At 44.7% G+C, this 15,690-nt stretch overlaps 2 protein-coding genes across 4 annotated transcripts in view; one reads left to right on the top strand and one right to left on the bottom strand.

Annotated features, from left to right (window-relative positions):
- The window catches only part of ABHD12 (abhydrolase domain containing 12, lysophospholipase), a 75,142-nt gene extending 72,871 nt beyond the window's left edge, over positions 1-2,271 (bottom strand). Inside the window, exon 1 of one of the 2 annotated variants that reach the window (XM_080685781.1) lies at positions 1,876-2,271. In XM_080685781.1, coding sequence (XP_080541907.1) covers positions 1,876-2,066 — 191 coding nt within the window. In that variant the 5' untranslated portion in view covers positions 2,067-2,271. Of the gene's footprint in view, positions 1-1,870 lie in introns of both variants that reach the window. The other variant, XM_080685782.1, reaches the window with a different exon arrangement.
- A 243-nt stretch (positions 2,272-2,514) lies between these two features.
- The window catches only part of GINS1 (GINS complex subunit 1), a 34,625-nt gene continuing 21,449 nt past the window's right edge, over positions 2,515-15,690 (top strand). Inside the window, exons 1-2 of one of the 2 annotated variants that reach the window (XM_080683442.1) lie at positions 2,515-2,629; positions 15,439-15,503. In XM_080683442.1, coding sequence (XP_080539568.1) covers positions 15,469-15,503 — 35 coding nt within the window. In that variant the 5' untranslated portion in view covers positions 2,515-2,629; positions 15,439-15,468. Of the gene's footprint in view, positions 2,630-7,953; positions 8,168-15,438; positions 15,504-15,690 lie in introns of those variants that run through there. The other variant, XM_080683441.1, reaches the window with a different exon arrangement.

A 15,690-nucleotide genomic window follows, 5' to 3' on the forward strand; every position in this document is an offset into this window, starting at 1 on the left:
CACACAACCTTGGCCCAGCAATTCCAGTTCTACATATTTATCCTAGTCATTAATTCAGCAAGTATTTTCTCCCACCTACTATGTGCCAGGCACTGGAGATGAGAAATGGAGAAAACAATATCCCTGCTCTCATTCTTATGAGGGAGGAGACAACCCACAAAGCAAGTATGCAGGCAATTACTAGGTCAGGTAAGTGATAAATGCAATGAAGAACAAAATAAACAGAGTAAGGGGGTTAGAGGTGGCATGAAAGCTCTTTTGGATGTGCTGGTCTGGGAAGGCCTCTCCGAGGAGGTGACAGTTGAGCAGAGACCCGGCTACAGGAGAAAACAAAGCAGGATAATGCCCAGAATTACAGGCAACAGGGAAGGAAGCCATGGTATAACACACAAATTTGGCCTTTCTGCCCTCCGCTTTTCTTTTTATTCCCCTAACAGCCTTTTGTTTATCCAGAGGACAGGAACACCACTTGAAGGTCTCTCTTTTGTCCCCCATACAAATCCTTTTAATATAGTACATCTTTCAAGGGAGGTATCAAGTCAGCATTGTTTCTCCAAACATTACTGTGCATCACCATTTGATTTCTTTCAAGAATTTCCCAACCTACCTAAGTGCTATGCTAAGCCTGTTAATAAAAGTGCACTAAAGCTAATCATGATTTTGTAATAAAAAATATTGTCATTCCCTGACCTCTAGAACTTTGGAAAGCACTTTCTTAGAGGAGTATGTAGTTTAATTTCATGATTAAAAAATAAAATTGAATTTTTAAGGAGCTACTGTTTTTATTTATCCAAACATTCATATTTTAAATATACTGATCTTTTAGGCAATTGATATATTTAGGGACTATTTGAATAAATATTTTACACTGAAGTGCCCAATGTCAATTAAGGGCATTCCAGTTTGCCCTGCAATGACTCTCATACAGCACGAGAATACACCAACTTCTTCCAACACCATGAAATATCAGGACTTCAAAACTGCCATGAATGATATGTTCTACAGCCAGATGGTTAAGAAACCAGCTTATGGGAGAGAAATCTGGTCATGTTAATATACTATGTCAATTTTGAAATCAGTTTTACATAAACGTATTTATCTACAAAAGGGAAAACCCAACCAAATGATTTCCCGACATTACGGAGATTCCCAAGGACACTTAAGTGGACAAATTTCAAGCACTAGGAGCCAATTGCAGAGCTAACGACAGCTGGGAATGCGGAGCATCCTTCAGCTGGGAATGAGGAGCATCCTTCCTTTCCCTTGGACACAGCAGCCCATTTAACTTTTCCCTAAAGGTCGGGCAGTTCCGATCAGAGAATGCCACTCCTGACAACTAGTTACCCTAGAAGGATTCGCTAAGTGAGAAACCGGGTATCCGTCAGCTTCCGTGCACGCCAACCTAGTGAGAGGGGCGCTGGGTTGAGTCCAAGGAGGAGGAGGAGATCCGCGTGGAGCCAAAGCTCTCGGGATCCGGCGCCCACCCTTCCGCGTCCCACCTCCCCAGGGAACACCTCCCCCCATCCTCCTACTCTCCCACGCGGAGTCGTGATTTCCCAGCCACTCCATCTCCCTGGGAGACGCTCGTCCAGCTCGTTGCTGAAGGAGTCCCTAATGGCTCACCGGGGAAAGGGTAGGGGTGCGGGCTGGATTTAGAGTGCTGGATGGGTTGGGGCCTGAAGACAACTTGGGGGCTTGGGGAGAGGGGGAGTTGGCAGGGGCGCTCCTGCGGGTAGGGACCTGGGAAAGGGATTCAGGGATTCAGGGACCAGAAAGGGGAGGGCGTCGGGAGGTCAGAAGAGGCCTCCGGAAGGATGGAGGGTAGGCGTGGGGCGCTCCCGCAGGCCGGTAACTTATGGAGGGGCCTCACCTCACCTGCCTAGCGCTCGCTTCATGCCCGCGTCGGCGGCGCAGCTCGGCTCAGCCGGCGCCTTGCCCGCTAAACGCAAGTTGCGCTTCAGGCGGCAGTCGGCGTCCAGCACCGAGGCGGTCAAGCCGGAGGAAGACGAGCCCAAGGCGACGCAGCGCTCATGCTCCAAGGCGACTGGCTCCGTCCGCTTCCTCATCCCGCGGCCGTCACGGCCGGCCACCGAGCGCAGCTGGCCTTCTCCGCGCCTCCCGCGCCGCAGTGGCCACCGCTCCAGGAGATGCCGCCGCCGGGAGCCCGCCGCCCCTCACATTCCAGCTCCTAGTCGCCGCAGCCGGCTACGGACCGCGGGGGCCAATCAGCGCCCAGCTCCCGCCGGGCCCGCCCCGGCCCGCCTCCTCCCCGGCTCTGCGCAGAGCGCACCCAGAGTCCCCGGCGCCGATCGGAAGCCATCTTGGAAGAGGGCGGATGTAACCGCACTGGTCGAGGCCGGCTGAGCAGCTGATTGGTGCTCCTGGAGTCTGGGCTTGGTCCCGTGAGCGGGGGCTCCTTCCCCTGAAACCGCATTGTCCGACAGATCAGTGGCCTGAGCGGAGAGGACGCTGGCCAGGAAGGGAGCACCCACCAAGCTGCAGCCGCAGTAGAAAGTTAGTTCCCCCCGCTTCCACCCTAGGCTTTCTGACTCCCCCAAGACTGGAAACCCAATCTGTATCTTTCCTTGGAAATGCCCTTGTAAAGATATAGAAGAACAAAAAGAAAAAGGTAACAAATAACAATTCTTTTCTAATGATTTATAACCATTCCCCCACCAGGACTTTACTTTTGCTTTCAGGAGTCTTATTTTAAATAATTTTTTTAAAAATATATTTTATTGATATTTCACAGAGAGGAAGGGAGAGGGATAGAGAGCTAGAAACATCGATCAGCTGCCTCCTGCACACCTTCCACTGAGGATGTGCCCGCAACCAAGGTACATGCCCTTGACCGGAATCGAACCCAGGACCTTTCAGTCCGCAGGCTGACGCTCTATCCACTGAGCAAAACCGGTTTCGGCCAGGTAGTCTTATTTTAATTTGAAGCAAATGTATAGATATTTAATTTTTGCTTTGGGGCTGAAATTATATTTTATTTATTTTTTATTTTTTTATTTTTAAATATATTTTATTGATTTTAGAGAGGAAGGGAGAGGGAGAGAGAGATAGAAACATCAATGATGAGAATCATTGATTGGCTGCCTCTTGCACGCCCCCTACTGGGGATCAAGCCCGCAACCCAGGCATGTGCCCTTGTCTGGAATCGAACCTGGGACCTCTCAGTCCGCAGACTGATGCTCTATCCATTGAGCCAAACCAGCTAGGGCTGAAATTATTTTTTTAAACCTGCATTAGATTTTATATTTTTATAAGACAATTGGAATTAGCCGAAACCGGTTTGGCTCAGTGGATAGGCCTGCGGACTGAAGGGTCCCAGGTTCGATTCCGGTCAAGGGCATGTACCTTGGTTGCGGGCACATCCCCAGTGGGAGGTGTGCAGGAGGCAGCTGATCGATGTTTCTCTCTCATCGATGTTTCTAGCTCTCTATCCCTCTCCCTTCCTCTCTGTGAAATATCAATAAAATATATTTTTAAAAAAAAAAAATAATAAAATAAAATAAAATATTTTTAAAAAAAAAAGACAATTGGAATTAGCTGTGGGGGGAAATCTTACTTCAAAGATAAATTCCCATTTGTGAAAGACAAATTAAGTATAATTCAACCCATCCTAAAAAGAGAAAAGAAAATAAGAGAGCAGAGTCACAAATTTGGTTTTATAGCTTTTGCTTCCTTTAACATGGTATTATTATTTTACAAACGATCTGCAACCAAGAGATTTATTCCAAAGTAACTTTTGGGATTTCAACATTTGTGTTAGTGAAAACTATTGGCAACTGATAATTTAAGATCAATTAGAAATTCTTTTTTTTTTAAAATGTATTTTATTGATTTTTTACAGAGAGGAAGGGAGAGGAATAGATAGAGAGTTAGAAACATTGATGAGAGAGAAACATCGATCAGCTGCCTCCTGCACACCTCCCACTGGGGATGTGCCCGCAACCAAGGTACATGCCCTTGACTGGAATCGAATCTGGGACCTTTGAGTCCACAGGCCAACGCTCTATCCACTGAGCCAAACTGGTTAGGGATAAATGGTGAATTCTTTAAAGTGATATAGCAACACATACTGGAGATTGGGAATCCAGCAACTAAACTGTAAATAATTTTCTTTTACTTTAACACTCATTGAATCCTTTTTAATAGAAAAAAAAAAAAAAAGCTAGGAAGGTAGGGCTGGAGATATGAGAGTAAGGGGAACTGTGTCCTTGGTACCAGGCCTTGCCCACAGAGTCCTCAACTCTTGGACCAACACTTACTTTGTGAGTGGTGTTATCCAGGCTTTAAATACCACATTGGTGACACCTGCATTTGTATCTCTTGTCCATATCCTACAGGCACCTAAAATTATATTCAAAGCTGAGCTCTCTACCCTTCTCCCACCCCAGCTCCATCCATAACCTTCCCCACCTCAGGTGACAAGGCCCTCATTCCAGTTCCTCAGGTTAAACCCTGGGATCATCCTCGACTCCTCCCCTGTTTTGCCACAGCACGTTTACCACTTGTCAGATCTCCCTTCAAAATCTATCTAGGATCCACCCACTTCTTGTCACCTGGACCAAGCTGCCATCATCTCTCACTTGGATTATTTTAATAACCTAAGTGATCTCCTGCTTCCACCTTTGCCCCATTTCTTTCTACTTAACCCAGCTGCCACAAAGGTCTTTTTTAAAACCTAGGTTCAGTCCTGTCACTTGTTCACTCAAAACACTTCAATGGCTCTCCATCTCACTGAAAATAAAATCAAAGTTTATGAAAGAGCCTCTAGCCCTGGATCTGCTCTTAGCCAACAGCCTCTCCATTGCTCATCTTGCTCCAGCATCACTGCCTCCTTGCTGATACAGGGGCCCCCAGGAGGGGTGTGGGTGGCATGTGTGCCAGCCACCATACAACCCTCCTTGTAGGCCTTTGCCCTACATTCTTGCTGCCTGAATTTTCTGCCCTCCCAATGGCTTACTCCCTTCCCCACTTCAGGTCTGTGCCTTCTTTGAACACTAACTCAGAATCCCGATGCCTTCTCACCGTCACTCTGCTCACCTTCCTTGGCTTATTTGTAACGCCTTTTTTTCCCTTTTTTCAAGCTTTTCACTAATATATTTATCAATGTATTTGTATTTGTGTATTGCTGTTTCCCCACACTAGAATATAGGCTAAGATCAAGGACTTTGTTCATTGTTTTATCTTCAGTGTCTAAAACAATGTCTACTACATAGACACTTCATAAATATTTGCTGAAGGAATAAAGAATCATCATAGCCGAAATCGGTTTGGCTCAGTGGATAGAGCGTCGGCCTGCGGACTGAAGGGTCCCAGGTTCGATTCCGGTTGAGGGCATGTACCCTGGTTGCGGGCACATCCCCAGTGGGAGGTGTTCAGGAGGCAGCTGATCGATGTTTCTCTCTCATTGATGTTTCTAGCTCTCTATCCCTCTTCCTTCCTCTCTGTAAAATATCAATAAAAAATATATATTAAAAAAAAAAAGAAAAAAGAAAAAAAAAAAAGAATCATCATAGCCCCTCAGAAGTGGATACCATTGTCCCCACTGTATAGGTAAGGAAGTGAATCTCAGGCCTGAGGTTCAAAATTAAGGTTTATGGCAAAGGAAAGCTGTGGATGCTTTTGATCTTTGGATCACAGTCCACTATAGAACTGTGTATTTAATAAAAACCCTCAGCTAAATTATCCCTTACTACAGAGCTGAAAAGGAAATAACACTCAATGTAAAGAGGCCATTCCCATGCTCACTTGTCAGATCATACATCCACTGTATATTTGCAAAAGAGGAACATAGTTTCTCAGGTTGGCTAGAATGAATCCAAGTAATATTGCCCATTAAAAAATATTGCTTTTTAAAAAAATAGCCAAAAATGAATTTTCTATAGCAGTAATTCTTACCTTTTGCTTCTATATGGTTATGAAAATTTCCATAATTATGTAAATAAGAATAGGGCTGTGTGAATTGATGTTATAATCTTCTAGGCCCTAGATTCTAGGGCATTTTTCCCTCTCTGTAGACCTTGTGACTAGAGCTATTTACAATATTTTTTTAATCCTCACCCAAGGATATTTTTCCCATTGAGTGGAAGCAGGAGGGAAAGACAGAGAGAAATATCTATATGAGAGATACACATTGATTGATTGCCTCTTACACGAGCCCTGACCAAGGTCTGGGCTGGGGAGGAGCCTGCAACCAAGGGACATGCTCTTGATCGGAATCGAACCCAGGACCCTTTGGTCCGCAGGCTGATGCTCCACCCACTGAGCCAAACCAGCTAGGGCTACAAATGTTTTAAAATGACTGCTTTAACACCAAAAGTGGTACTGTGGAATTGAAAGCTTAAATACAAGGTCTGTGTGACCTTAAGCTACAAATGTTTTAAAATGACTGCTTTAACACCAAAAGTGGTACTGTGGAATTGAAAGCTTAAATACAAGGTCTGTGTGACCTTAAGCAAGTTACCTAACTTCTGTTTCCTAACCAGTACCAAGAGTCTTAAATACCACCTTAGGGTTGGTTAATGCTGAGAAGCAAATGAAATATGTCATCGTCTTTACCACATAATAGGTCCTCTTTCACAGAAAAGTTGGTTTTTCCTTTTTTTTTTTTAAATATATTTTATTGATTTTTTTACAGAGAGGAAGGGAGAGGGATAGAGAGTCAGAAACATCGATGAGAGAGAAACATCGATCAGCTGCCTCTTGCACACCCCCCACTGGGGGTGTGCCCACAACCAAGGTACATGCCCTTGACCGGAATCGAACCTGGGACCCTTCAGTCCACAGGCAACGCTCTATCCACTGAGCCAAACTGGTCAGGGCTGTTTTTCCTTTTCTATGAAACAAAACACCCACACTGCAAAACTAAACAAAGGAAATGCCGTGTCATAAGGTTAATGCACACCAAGTTTCTGAGCCTTCCTTTTTTTTAAAAAAATATATTTTTTTTATTGATTTCAGAGAAGAAGGGAAAGAGGAGAGAAACATTATTGATGAGACCTAACCAGTTTGGCTCAGTGGATAGAGCATCAGCCTGCGGACTGAAAGGTCCCCGGTTCAATTCTGGTCAAGGGCATGTACCTTGGTTGCGGGCACATCCCCAGTAGGAGGTGTACAGGAGGCAGCTGATCGATGTTTCTAACTCTCTATCCCTCTCCCTTCCTCTCTGTAAAAAATCAATAAAATATATATATTTTTTAAAAACATCATTGCTGAAACCGGTTTGGCTCAGTGGATAGAGCGTCGGCCTGCGGACTGAACGGTCCCGGGTTCGATTCCGGTCAGGGGCATGTACATTGGTTGCGGGCACATCCCCAGTGGGAGGTGTGCAGGAGGCATCTGATCGATGTTTCTCTCTCATCGATGTTTCTGGCTCTCTATCCCTCTCCCTTCCTCTCTGTAAAAATCAATAAAAAATATTAAAAAAAAACACATCATTGATGATAATCATTGATCAGCTGCTTCTTGCACGCCCCCTAGTGGGGATCCAGCTAGCAAATCATTGATCAGCTGCTTCTTGCACGCCCCCTAGTGGGGATCCAGCTAGCAACCCAGGCATGTGCCCTGACTGGGAAACCTGGTTCTTAGGCCTACGCTCAACCACTGAGCCAGGCCGGGCTGAGCCTTCCTTAACCTCAAAGTGCGCACCTCTTTGAACCTAAATGGAAATGAATGAATCAAATGGGAAAAGGAAGTTGACCAACATGCGTTTATGTGAAGCTGTGCTGCCCTCAAAGTTTCTTGCTTAACCGCCTGGAAATTCGAAAAGAAATCTCATTTTACAGGCTCCAACGGAGGCCCTCCCACTGTCCCCTATTTGCCAGGGAAGGACTTTTGGTAGGAGGCTGCGCAGTGGGGGGAAATGTCCCTTTACCGCCGCCGTAGGCAAGGAGGCTCATCAGCGTGCTCCTATTGGCTGGGCGTGTTTGGCGCCAAAGCGCCGATCAGAGGCGCAGGCTAAGATCAGGAGCTGTGGGGCCCGGAACTAGAGGGTCTGAGAATTGCGGCCGTGAGCTGACCGACCGTTTGGCGTGAAAGCGGGCAGTTGACGAGGCCACGGGACTGGGGCGACTGCGCCATGTTCTGCGATAGGGCCATTGAGCTGGTCCGCGAGCTGCACCGGGCGCCCGAAGGGCAGCTGCTGGCCTTCAATGTGAGGGGGACCGGGTAGACGGGATGGGCGTGTTGGGGCCGGGCCTGACGGCAGGGCGAAAAGACGCCCTCCGGATTCTCCCTTGAGCCTCCCTGGAGGCTTTACTTTCTCACGGGGTGAACTCCAAAGTCCAGCACAAAAATTTTGGAACATGGCCAAAGTATAGGAGGAAAAGGAAACCCTTTGTTCTTTTATCACCCAGAAATTAGATGCATTTCTTTATATGAGTTACTTCCTTTAGTATTTCTTAATCTATAAATGAATTGCTGTTCCTTTGCTTAACCAAACGTTTATTGCTTGCCTGATAATCTAGCATTTGTTGTGCACGCAGGCAGAAGCTAGGCTTCTGCCCTAGCCTGTGTGCTCAGTGGATAGAGCGTCCGCCTGCGAACTGAAGGTTCCTGGGTTCCATTCTGGTCAAGGACAAGAACCTGGTTGCAGGCTCCATCCCCAGCCCCAGGTCAGGGTGCTTGCAGGAGGCAACCAATCAATGTGTCTCTCTCACAGCTATGTTTCTCTCTCTTCCTCCTCCCTCCTCCCTCCCCTCACACCCTCTCTTCCACAATTTCTTTAAAAAAAAAATCAGTGGAGCCGAAACCGGTTTGGCTCAGTGAATAGAGCGTCGGCCTGTGGACTGAAGGGTCCCGGGTTCGATTCCGGTCAAGGGCATGTACCTTGGTTGCGGGCACATACCCAGTGGGGGGTGTGCAGGAGGCAGCTGATCTATGTTTCTCTCTCATCGATGTTTCTAGCTCTCTATCCCTCTCCCTTCCTCTCTGTAAAAAAATTAATAAAATATATTTTTAAAAAATCAATGGAAAAATATCCTCGGGTGAGGGTTAAAATTTTTTTTTTAAATACATTTTATTGATTTTTTACAGAGAGGAAGGGAGAGGGATAGAGAACTAGAAACATCGATGAGAGAGAAACATCGATCAGCTGCCTCCTGCACACTCCCTACTGGGTATGTGCCCGCAACCAAGGTACATGCCCTTGACCGGAATCGAACCTGGGACCCTTCAGTCCGCAGGCCGACACTCTATCCACTGAGCCAAACCGGTTAGGGCTAAAATTTTTTTTTTTTAATTAAAAAAAGCTAAGCCTCTGGAGCCAGGCTGGGATTCTGGCCCTGTCAGGTGACTTGGGGTCAGTTGTTCAAGCTTTCTGTGTGCTCAGTTTTCTCTTCTGGGAAAATGGGGATGATAATAAAAATAGTATCCAGTTCTTGGTGTAGAGAGGGCTCAGTGAGATGGTATTATACTTAGGTTCCCTGAACAATACTTGACACAGTAGTAACTAAGTCTTTTTACTGCTGCTGCTGCCACTGCTACTAATAACTGTTATGTTTTTTCCTATTTTTTATTGGTACTACTCCAGTCAGGGTGTGAAACACTTGATCTACATGATCTCTTGTTCTCATTGTAATCCTGCGATGTTTAAACTTTTGTTTTCCATTCTTTCCAGCTAAATATGTGGAGAGTGGGAGAGATTATTTTGCCCATGGTGACAGTTAGTAAAAAGTAAAGCTAAGGATTTGAATCCTTACAGTCTGGCTTCAGACCTGCACTCCAAATTTTGTACTTGACTACATTCCTTGCCACTGTGTGGATGCCAGGGCACCCTCTGGTGGGAGCGGGGCGTGCAGCAGGTCATAGAAGGCAACGTGTAAAGTTATACTAAAGAGGTGTGGAAGAGAAACTCCAGTGTGAGCTAGGGTAGAGGAGGAGGAGGAGGAGGTCACCACTCTGAGAGGTGTGTGAGGCATCCCAGCCAAAAGAGACAGCAGAGACACAGGATCGCATAGGAGGGGTGGCAGGGTGTGTGTGGGTTCCAGGTCTAAGAGAGTTTGATATTCACTCAGGACATTTGGAAGCTGGTAAAGGATTTTAGATAGGCAAGTACCAATCGGGTACTTTTTGGGGTTTTGAGGATATGGCAGCACTGTGGAGAATGGATTGGATATAAGAAAGAATGGAGGCAGAGAGATGGTTCTGGGTGGTTATAATGGACCAGGTGAAAGAATTGTAGGGTCCAGCCCTAGCTGGTTTGGCTCAGTGGATAGAGCGTTGGCCTGCGGACTCAAGGGTCCCAGGTTTGATTCCGGTCAAGGGCATGTACCTTGGTTGCGGGCACATAGCCAGTGGGGAGTGTGCAGGAGGCAGCTGATCGATGTTTCTCTCTCTCATCGATGTTTCTAACTCTCTATCCCTCTTCTCTGTAAAAAAAAATCAATAAAATGTATTTAAAAAAAAAAAAAAAAAGAAGAATTGTAGGGTCCAAACCATCCAGTCAGTGGGCCCTGAAATGAGTGGTTGGTCTTAATGACTTAAAACAAACAAGACTTGTAATTATTAGAACCGGGCGGAGATGGGAAGGATAAATGAGGGGGAGGAATTGGGATCTTGGGAGGCTTCTCTCAAGTGGCTGAGTAAACAACAATGGAGTTCAGGGGGATGAGTGTTTGGGGGAAGGTGAGTTTTGTTTTGAACATTAAAGATCACCTAGTCTGAAAATTAGGTCATTTGCAGATAAGGAAACAGCCAAGAGAAATTATGGACCAAGTTAAGGGAATTGTCTGAACTTGCAGCATGTTGGAGGCAGAGCCTCACTTTGAACAAAGGTTTCCTAGATTCCAGTCTGTTGTTTCAACTTCAGGACATTGACCTCCTTTAAATGTTAGAATACAATACTGGGAAGTTCAGTAGAGAGGATGCAATACAGAGTGTGCAAGTAAGTGTTGCTTTACTACTTTGGGGGAGTGGGACTTAGAGGCTGTGAAATCACTCTTCTATGTCTTAGTTTGGTGGAGAGCCTTTTGCACCTTCTGTTGGATTCATGCCTTCTACCAACAAGCCCATCTTTTTTCAGGTGACTCAGCGGCCTGGAATACTCAGCCTTGGAAGCTGGTCACTGTGACACAGCTGAGCAGAGGCAGACTGAGAATTGATCTGAGGGCCAATAGGCCCATGACTTTCAAGAATCGATTATTCTTTTGAGTGAAATGATAGTAAGTTTAGAGCAGAGACTCTCTTGTTCATTCCAGCATTCCTCGTGGTCAGGTGCTGTGTTTATTAGCAAATTGAAATAATTACCCACTTTCTTTTAAAATTTTTATTCATTCATTCATTTATTTATTTATAGATAACGTTTTTGTTGGTTTTAGAGAGACAGGAAGAGAGAAACATTGATGTGAGGGAGAAACAAGGATTGGCTGCCTCCTGCACGCCCCCTACTGGAGATTGAGCCCATAATGGGGCATGTACCCTGATGGGGAATCAAACCTGCCACCTTTTGGTTGTAGGGGACAACGCTCCCACCAACTGAGCCACACAGGCCAGGGGTGATTACCCACTTTCTATATGCAGAACTGGTAATAGTTTGAGTGTTTAGGGAAATTATCTTGGGCGATCAGGGGCTTATAGCCTGAAGTGAGGGCACAAAACGGATTCAATTCCCACTATAAATCTAAGTCCGAAAGCTTGTGTTTTTGTGTGTTATTTCTTTTTTTAATCCTCGCCTGAAGATATTTTTCCATTGATTTTTAGAGAGAGTGGAAGAGAGAGGGCAAGACAGAAACATCGATGTAAGAGAAACACATTGATTGGTTGCCTCCTGCACACGCCCCAACCAGGGCCCCGGGCCAGGGAGGAGCTTACAACCACGCGGTACATGCCCTTGACCAGAATCGAACCTAGAACCCTTCAGTCTGCAGGCTGATGCTCTATCCACTGAGCCAAATTGGCTAGGGTGAAAACTTGTGTATTTTTACAAAATTATTTTACACTGGTCTTTTGTATACCTATAGATGTATTAATTGTATATGAGTTTCAACTATTCCTTAAAATAATATTTGCTGATAAAAAAGTATATTTAGCTGAATTCTAATAAATCAGACTTTTCCATGATCTCTTTTTAACCAGCCAAGGGAAGAGAAGGTAGAAGTCTTACATTTTTTATCAGGAATTACATCTTTTCCTATATTTGAGAAGGCTTAAGTAGTTGATTTGTAGTTGCATTTGCATATATTTTGGCCCTAAAAGTAGAATGTGTAAGTATAGGGTATCACAAAAAATGTATACAGCCCTAACCGGTTTGGCTCAGTGGATAGAGCGTCGGCCTGCGGACTGAAGGGTCCCAGGTTCGATTCCGGTCAAGGGCATGTACCTTGGTTGCGGGCACATCCCCAGTAGGGGGTGTGCAGGAGGCAGCTGATCAATGTCTCTCTCTCATCGATGTTTCTAACTCTCTATCCCTCTCCCTTCCTCTCTGTAAAAAATCAATAAAATATATTTTTAAAAAAAATGTATACACACTTTAAAGGCTGATAGCTTTAGATTCTATTACATTTTAAAAATGAAATGTATTTTAGTACACTGTCTTTATAATGTTTATACATCTTTGGGAGGACACCCTGTAGATGGGCCAGTTATTTTTGGATTGTTGATAGACCTATGTGTAACGTTTATGAATTTCAGAATACTATTCTGTTTATCCTTCCAAGTACATTTTTTAAGTTTTTAAAAAATTTGTCCCAAGGTAGATAATAGAAAAACTCCTTTTGGTCTTTATATTCTTTCAGTACAAACCAAAACACTGTTCTTTGTTAGTAACATTTTAAGACCATTTTTCAATAAATAGTAAATTATTTACATACTTTTGTCATGCCTTATTCTGTAGGACTATTGATATTTTTTTTACCATCCGTTTTATTGAGGTATAATTTATATACAATAAAATACACATTTTAACAGGTTTTTGACTTTTGACAAATATGTACATCCTTATAAGCAGCACCCCAATCAAGATTTCTGTCACCCCAAGGGTTCGTTTTTACCTTTTGTAGCTACTTGCTACTTCCCACATGTAGCCTGAGGCAACATGGATTTACTTTTCCATGAATACTGAGTATATTTGCCCTCTTTGCATATATCTGGATTCAGTGTGCCAGGAGTTGCAAACTTTATCTGAAAAGGGCCATTTGGGAACATACAGTCTGAACTCCTTTGTGTCTGACTTTTGCTCAGTATAGTTTTAGATTATCCTAAACTAGTGTATTGGTTCTGTAGTCAGTAATTCTTTTCATTGTTTTCCTGTTTTTGTTTTTTTTTTAAGTGTCTTTTTTTTTTTTAATATATTTTATTGATATTTTACAGAGAGGAAGGGAGAAGGATAGAGAGCTAGAAACATCGATGAGAGAGAAACATCGATCAGCTGCCTCCTGCACACCTCCCACCGGGGATGTGCCCGCAACCAAGGTACATGCCCTTGACCGGAATCGAACCCGGGACCCTTCAGTCCGCAGGCCGACGCTCTATCCACTGAGCCAAACCGGTTTTGGCTTGTTTTGTTTTTTTATTGTGGTGAAAAATACATAACAAGATTAACCATTTAAATCTTTCGAAGTGTATACTTCACTAATATTAATTACATTCACATTGTTGTACAGCTATCACCCCTGTATTCAAAACTTTTTTTTTTTTTTTTTTTTTTTTTTTTTAAATATATTTTATTGATATTTCACAGAGAGGAAGGGAGAGGGATAGAGAGCCAGAAACATCGATCAGCTGCCTCCTGCACACCTCCCACTGGGGATGTGCCCGCAACCAAGGTACATGCCCTTGACCGGAATCGAACCCGGGACCCTTGAGTCCGCAGGCCGACGCTCTATCCACTGAGCCAAACCGGTTTCGGCTGTATTCAAAACTTTTTAATCGCCCCAAACAGAAACTTTGTAACCATTAAGCAGTAACTTCCCATTTCCATCTCCCCCAGTCCCTGGTGAGTTCTAATGTGCTTTCTGTCTCTGTTCTAGATACTTCAGATAAGTGGACTCATACAATATTTGTCCTTTGTGCCTGGTTTGTTTCACTTAGTGTAATGTTTTCAAGGTTGATTCATGTTGATGCATATACTGCATCGCTTTTTTTGGTTTTGTTTTGTTTTGTTTTCATTCTATTACTAGAAGCCCAGTGCATGAAATTCGTGCACAGCGGGGTGGGGTGTCCCTCAGCCCAGCCTGCACCCTCTCCAATCTGGAACCCCTCGAGGGATGTCCGACTGCTTGTTTAGGCCCGATCCTACCTGGCAGTCGGACATCCCTCTCACAATCCAGGACTGCTGGCTCCCAACTGCTTGCCTTCCTGATTGCCCCTAACCGCTTCTGCCTGCCAGCCTGATCACCCCCTAACTACTCCCCTGCCAGCCTGATTGATGCCTAACTGCTCCCCTGCCAGCCTGATTGCCCCTAACTGCCCTCCCCTGCAGGCCTGGTCACCCTTAACTGCCCTCCCCTGCAGGCCTGGGTCCCCCCCCAACTGCCCTCCCCTGCAGGCCTGGTCTCCCCCCGAACTGCTCTCCCCTGCAGGCCTGGGTCTCCCCCAACTGCCCTTCCCTGCAGGCCTGGTTGCCCCCAACTTCCCTCCTTTGCCGGCCTGGTCACCCCTAACTGCCCTCCCCTGCAGTCTTGATCGCCCACAACTGCCTTCCTTTGCAGGCCTGGTCCCTCCCAACTGTCATCCCCTGCTGGCCTGATCGCCCACAACTGCCCTCCCTTGCAGACCTGGTCCCTCCTAACCGCCCTCCTCTGCTGGCCATCTTGTCGCGGCCATCTTGTGTCCACATGGAGGCAGCCATCTTTGACCACATGGAAACAGCCATCTTGTGTTGGAGTGATGGTCAATTTGCATATTACTCATTTATTAGATAGGATGCTTTTTGTTGTCCCTGATTCTCACCCTTTTTATCTACCTCCACCAACTGTGCCCCGTCTCTCTCAGATCATCATCACACTGTTGTCTGTGTCCATGGGCTAACTGCATTGCTTTTTATGGCCAAATAATATTCCATCAAATGGATATACCATATTTGGTTTATCAGTTCATCAGAGAATCCACTCCACTTTTTGGCTATAATGAATAGTACTGTTTTAAACATTTGTGTACATGTTTTTGTAAGATTATGTTTTTAATTCTCTTGAGTATATGCCTAGGAGTGGAATTGCTGGCTAATATGGTAATATGTTTATCTTTTTTGAGGAACCATTAGATTTTTTTCCAGTGCTGTGTACCATTTTGCATTCCTACCTGCAATGTATGAGGGCTCTAATTTCTACCCATCCTTGCCAACACTTATAGCCATCATAGTAGGTGTGAAAGGACTTGCTTTTTGATAAGATATGTAAATCAAATATAAACATAGTATAGATAGAATATTGCTGCAGACTTGATGAGAGAATTAGTGAATATGGACCAATATCATTTTGTATATTCCAGGAGGATGGACTCAGGCAAGTTCTGGAGGAGATGAAATCTTTATATGAACAAAACCAGTCTGATGTGTAAGTTTTGATAAAATTCATATTTTAAAACTTTAAGAAATGTGATATTGAAAGATAATCTTACATCAGTTTTTAGATGTGACTTTTTTTAATTCTGAGTCTGGTTATACAGTATTAAAGGGATTTGTATTGATCATGGCTATCTCTTCTGGGATTCAGGTAGTGCTTGGCATATGGTACATGCTCG

This window comes from Plecotus auritus (genome assembly GCF_963455305.1).
Source record: "Plecotus auritus genome assembly, chromosome: 8".
Taxonomy (NCBI): Eukaryota; Metazoa; Chordata; class Mammalia; order Chiroptera; family Vespertilionidae; genus Plecotus; species Plecotus auritus.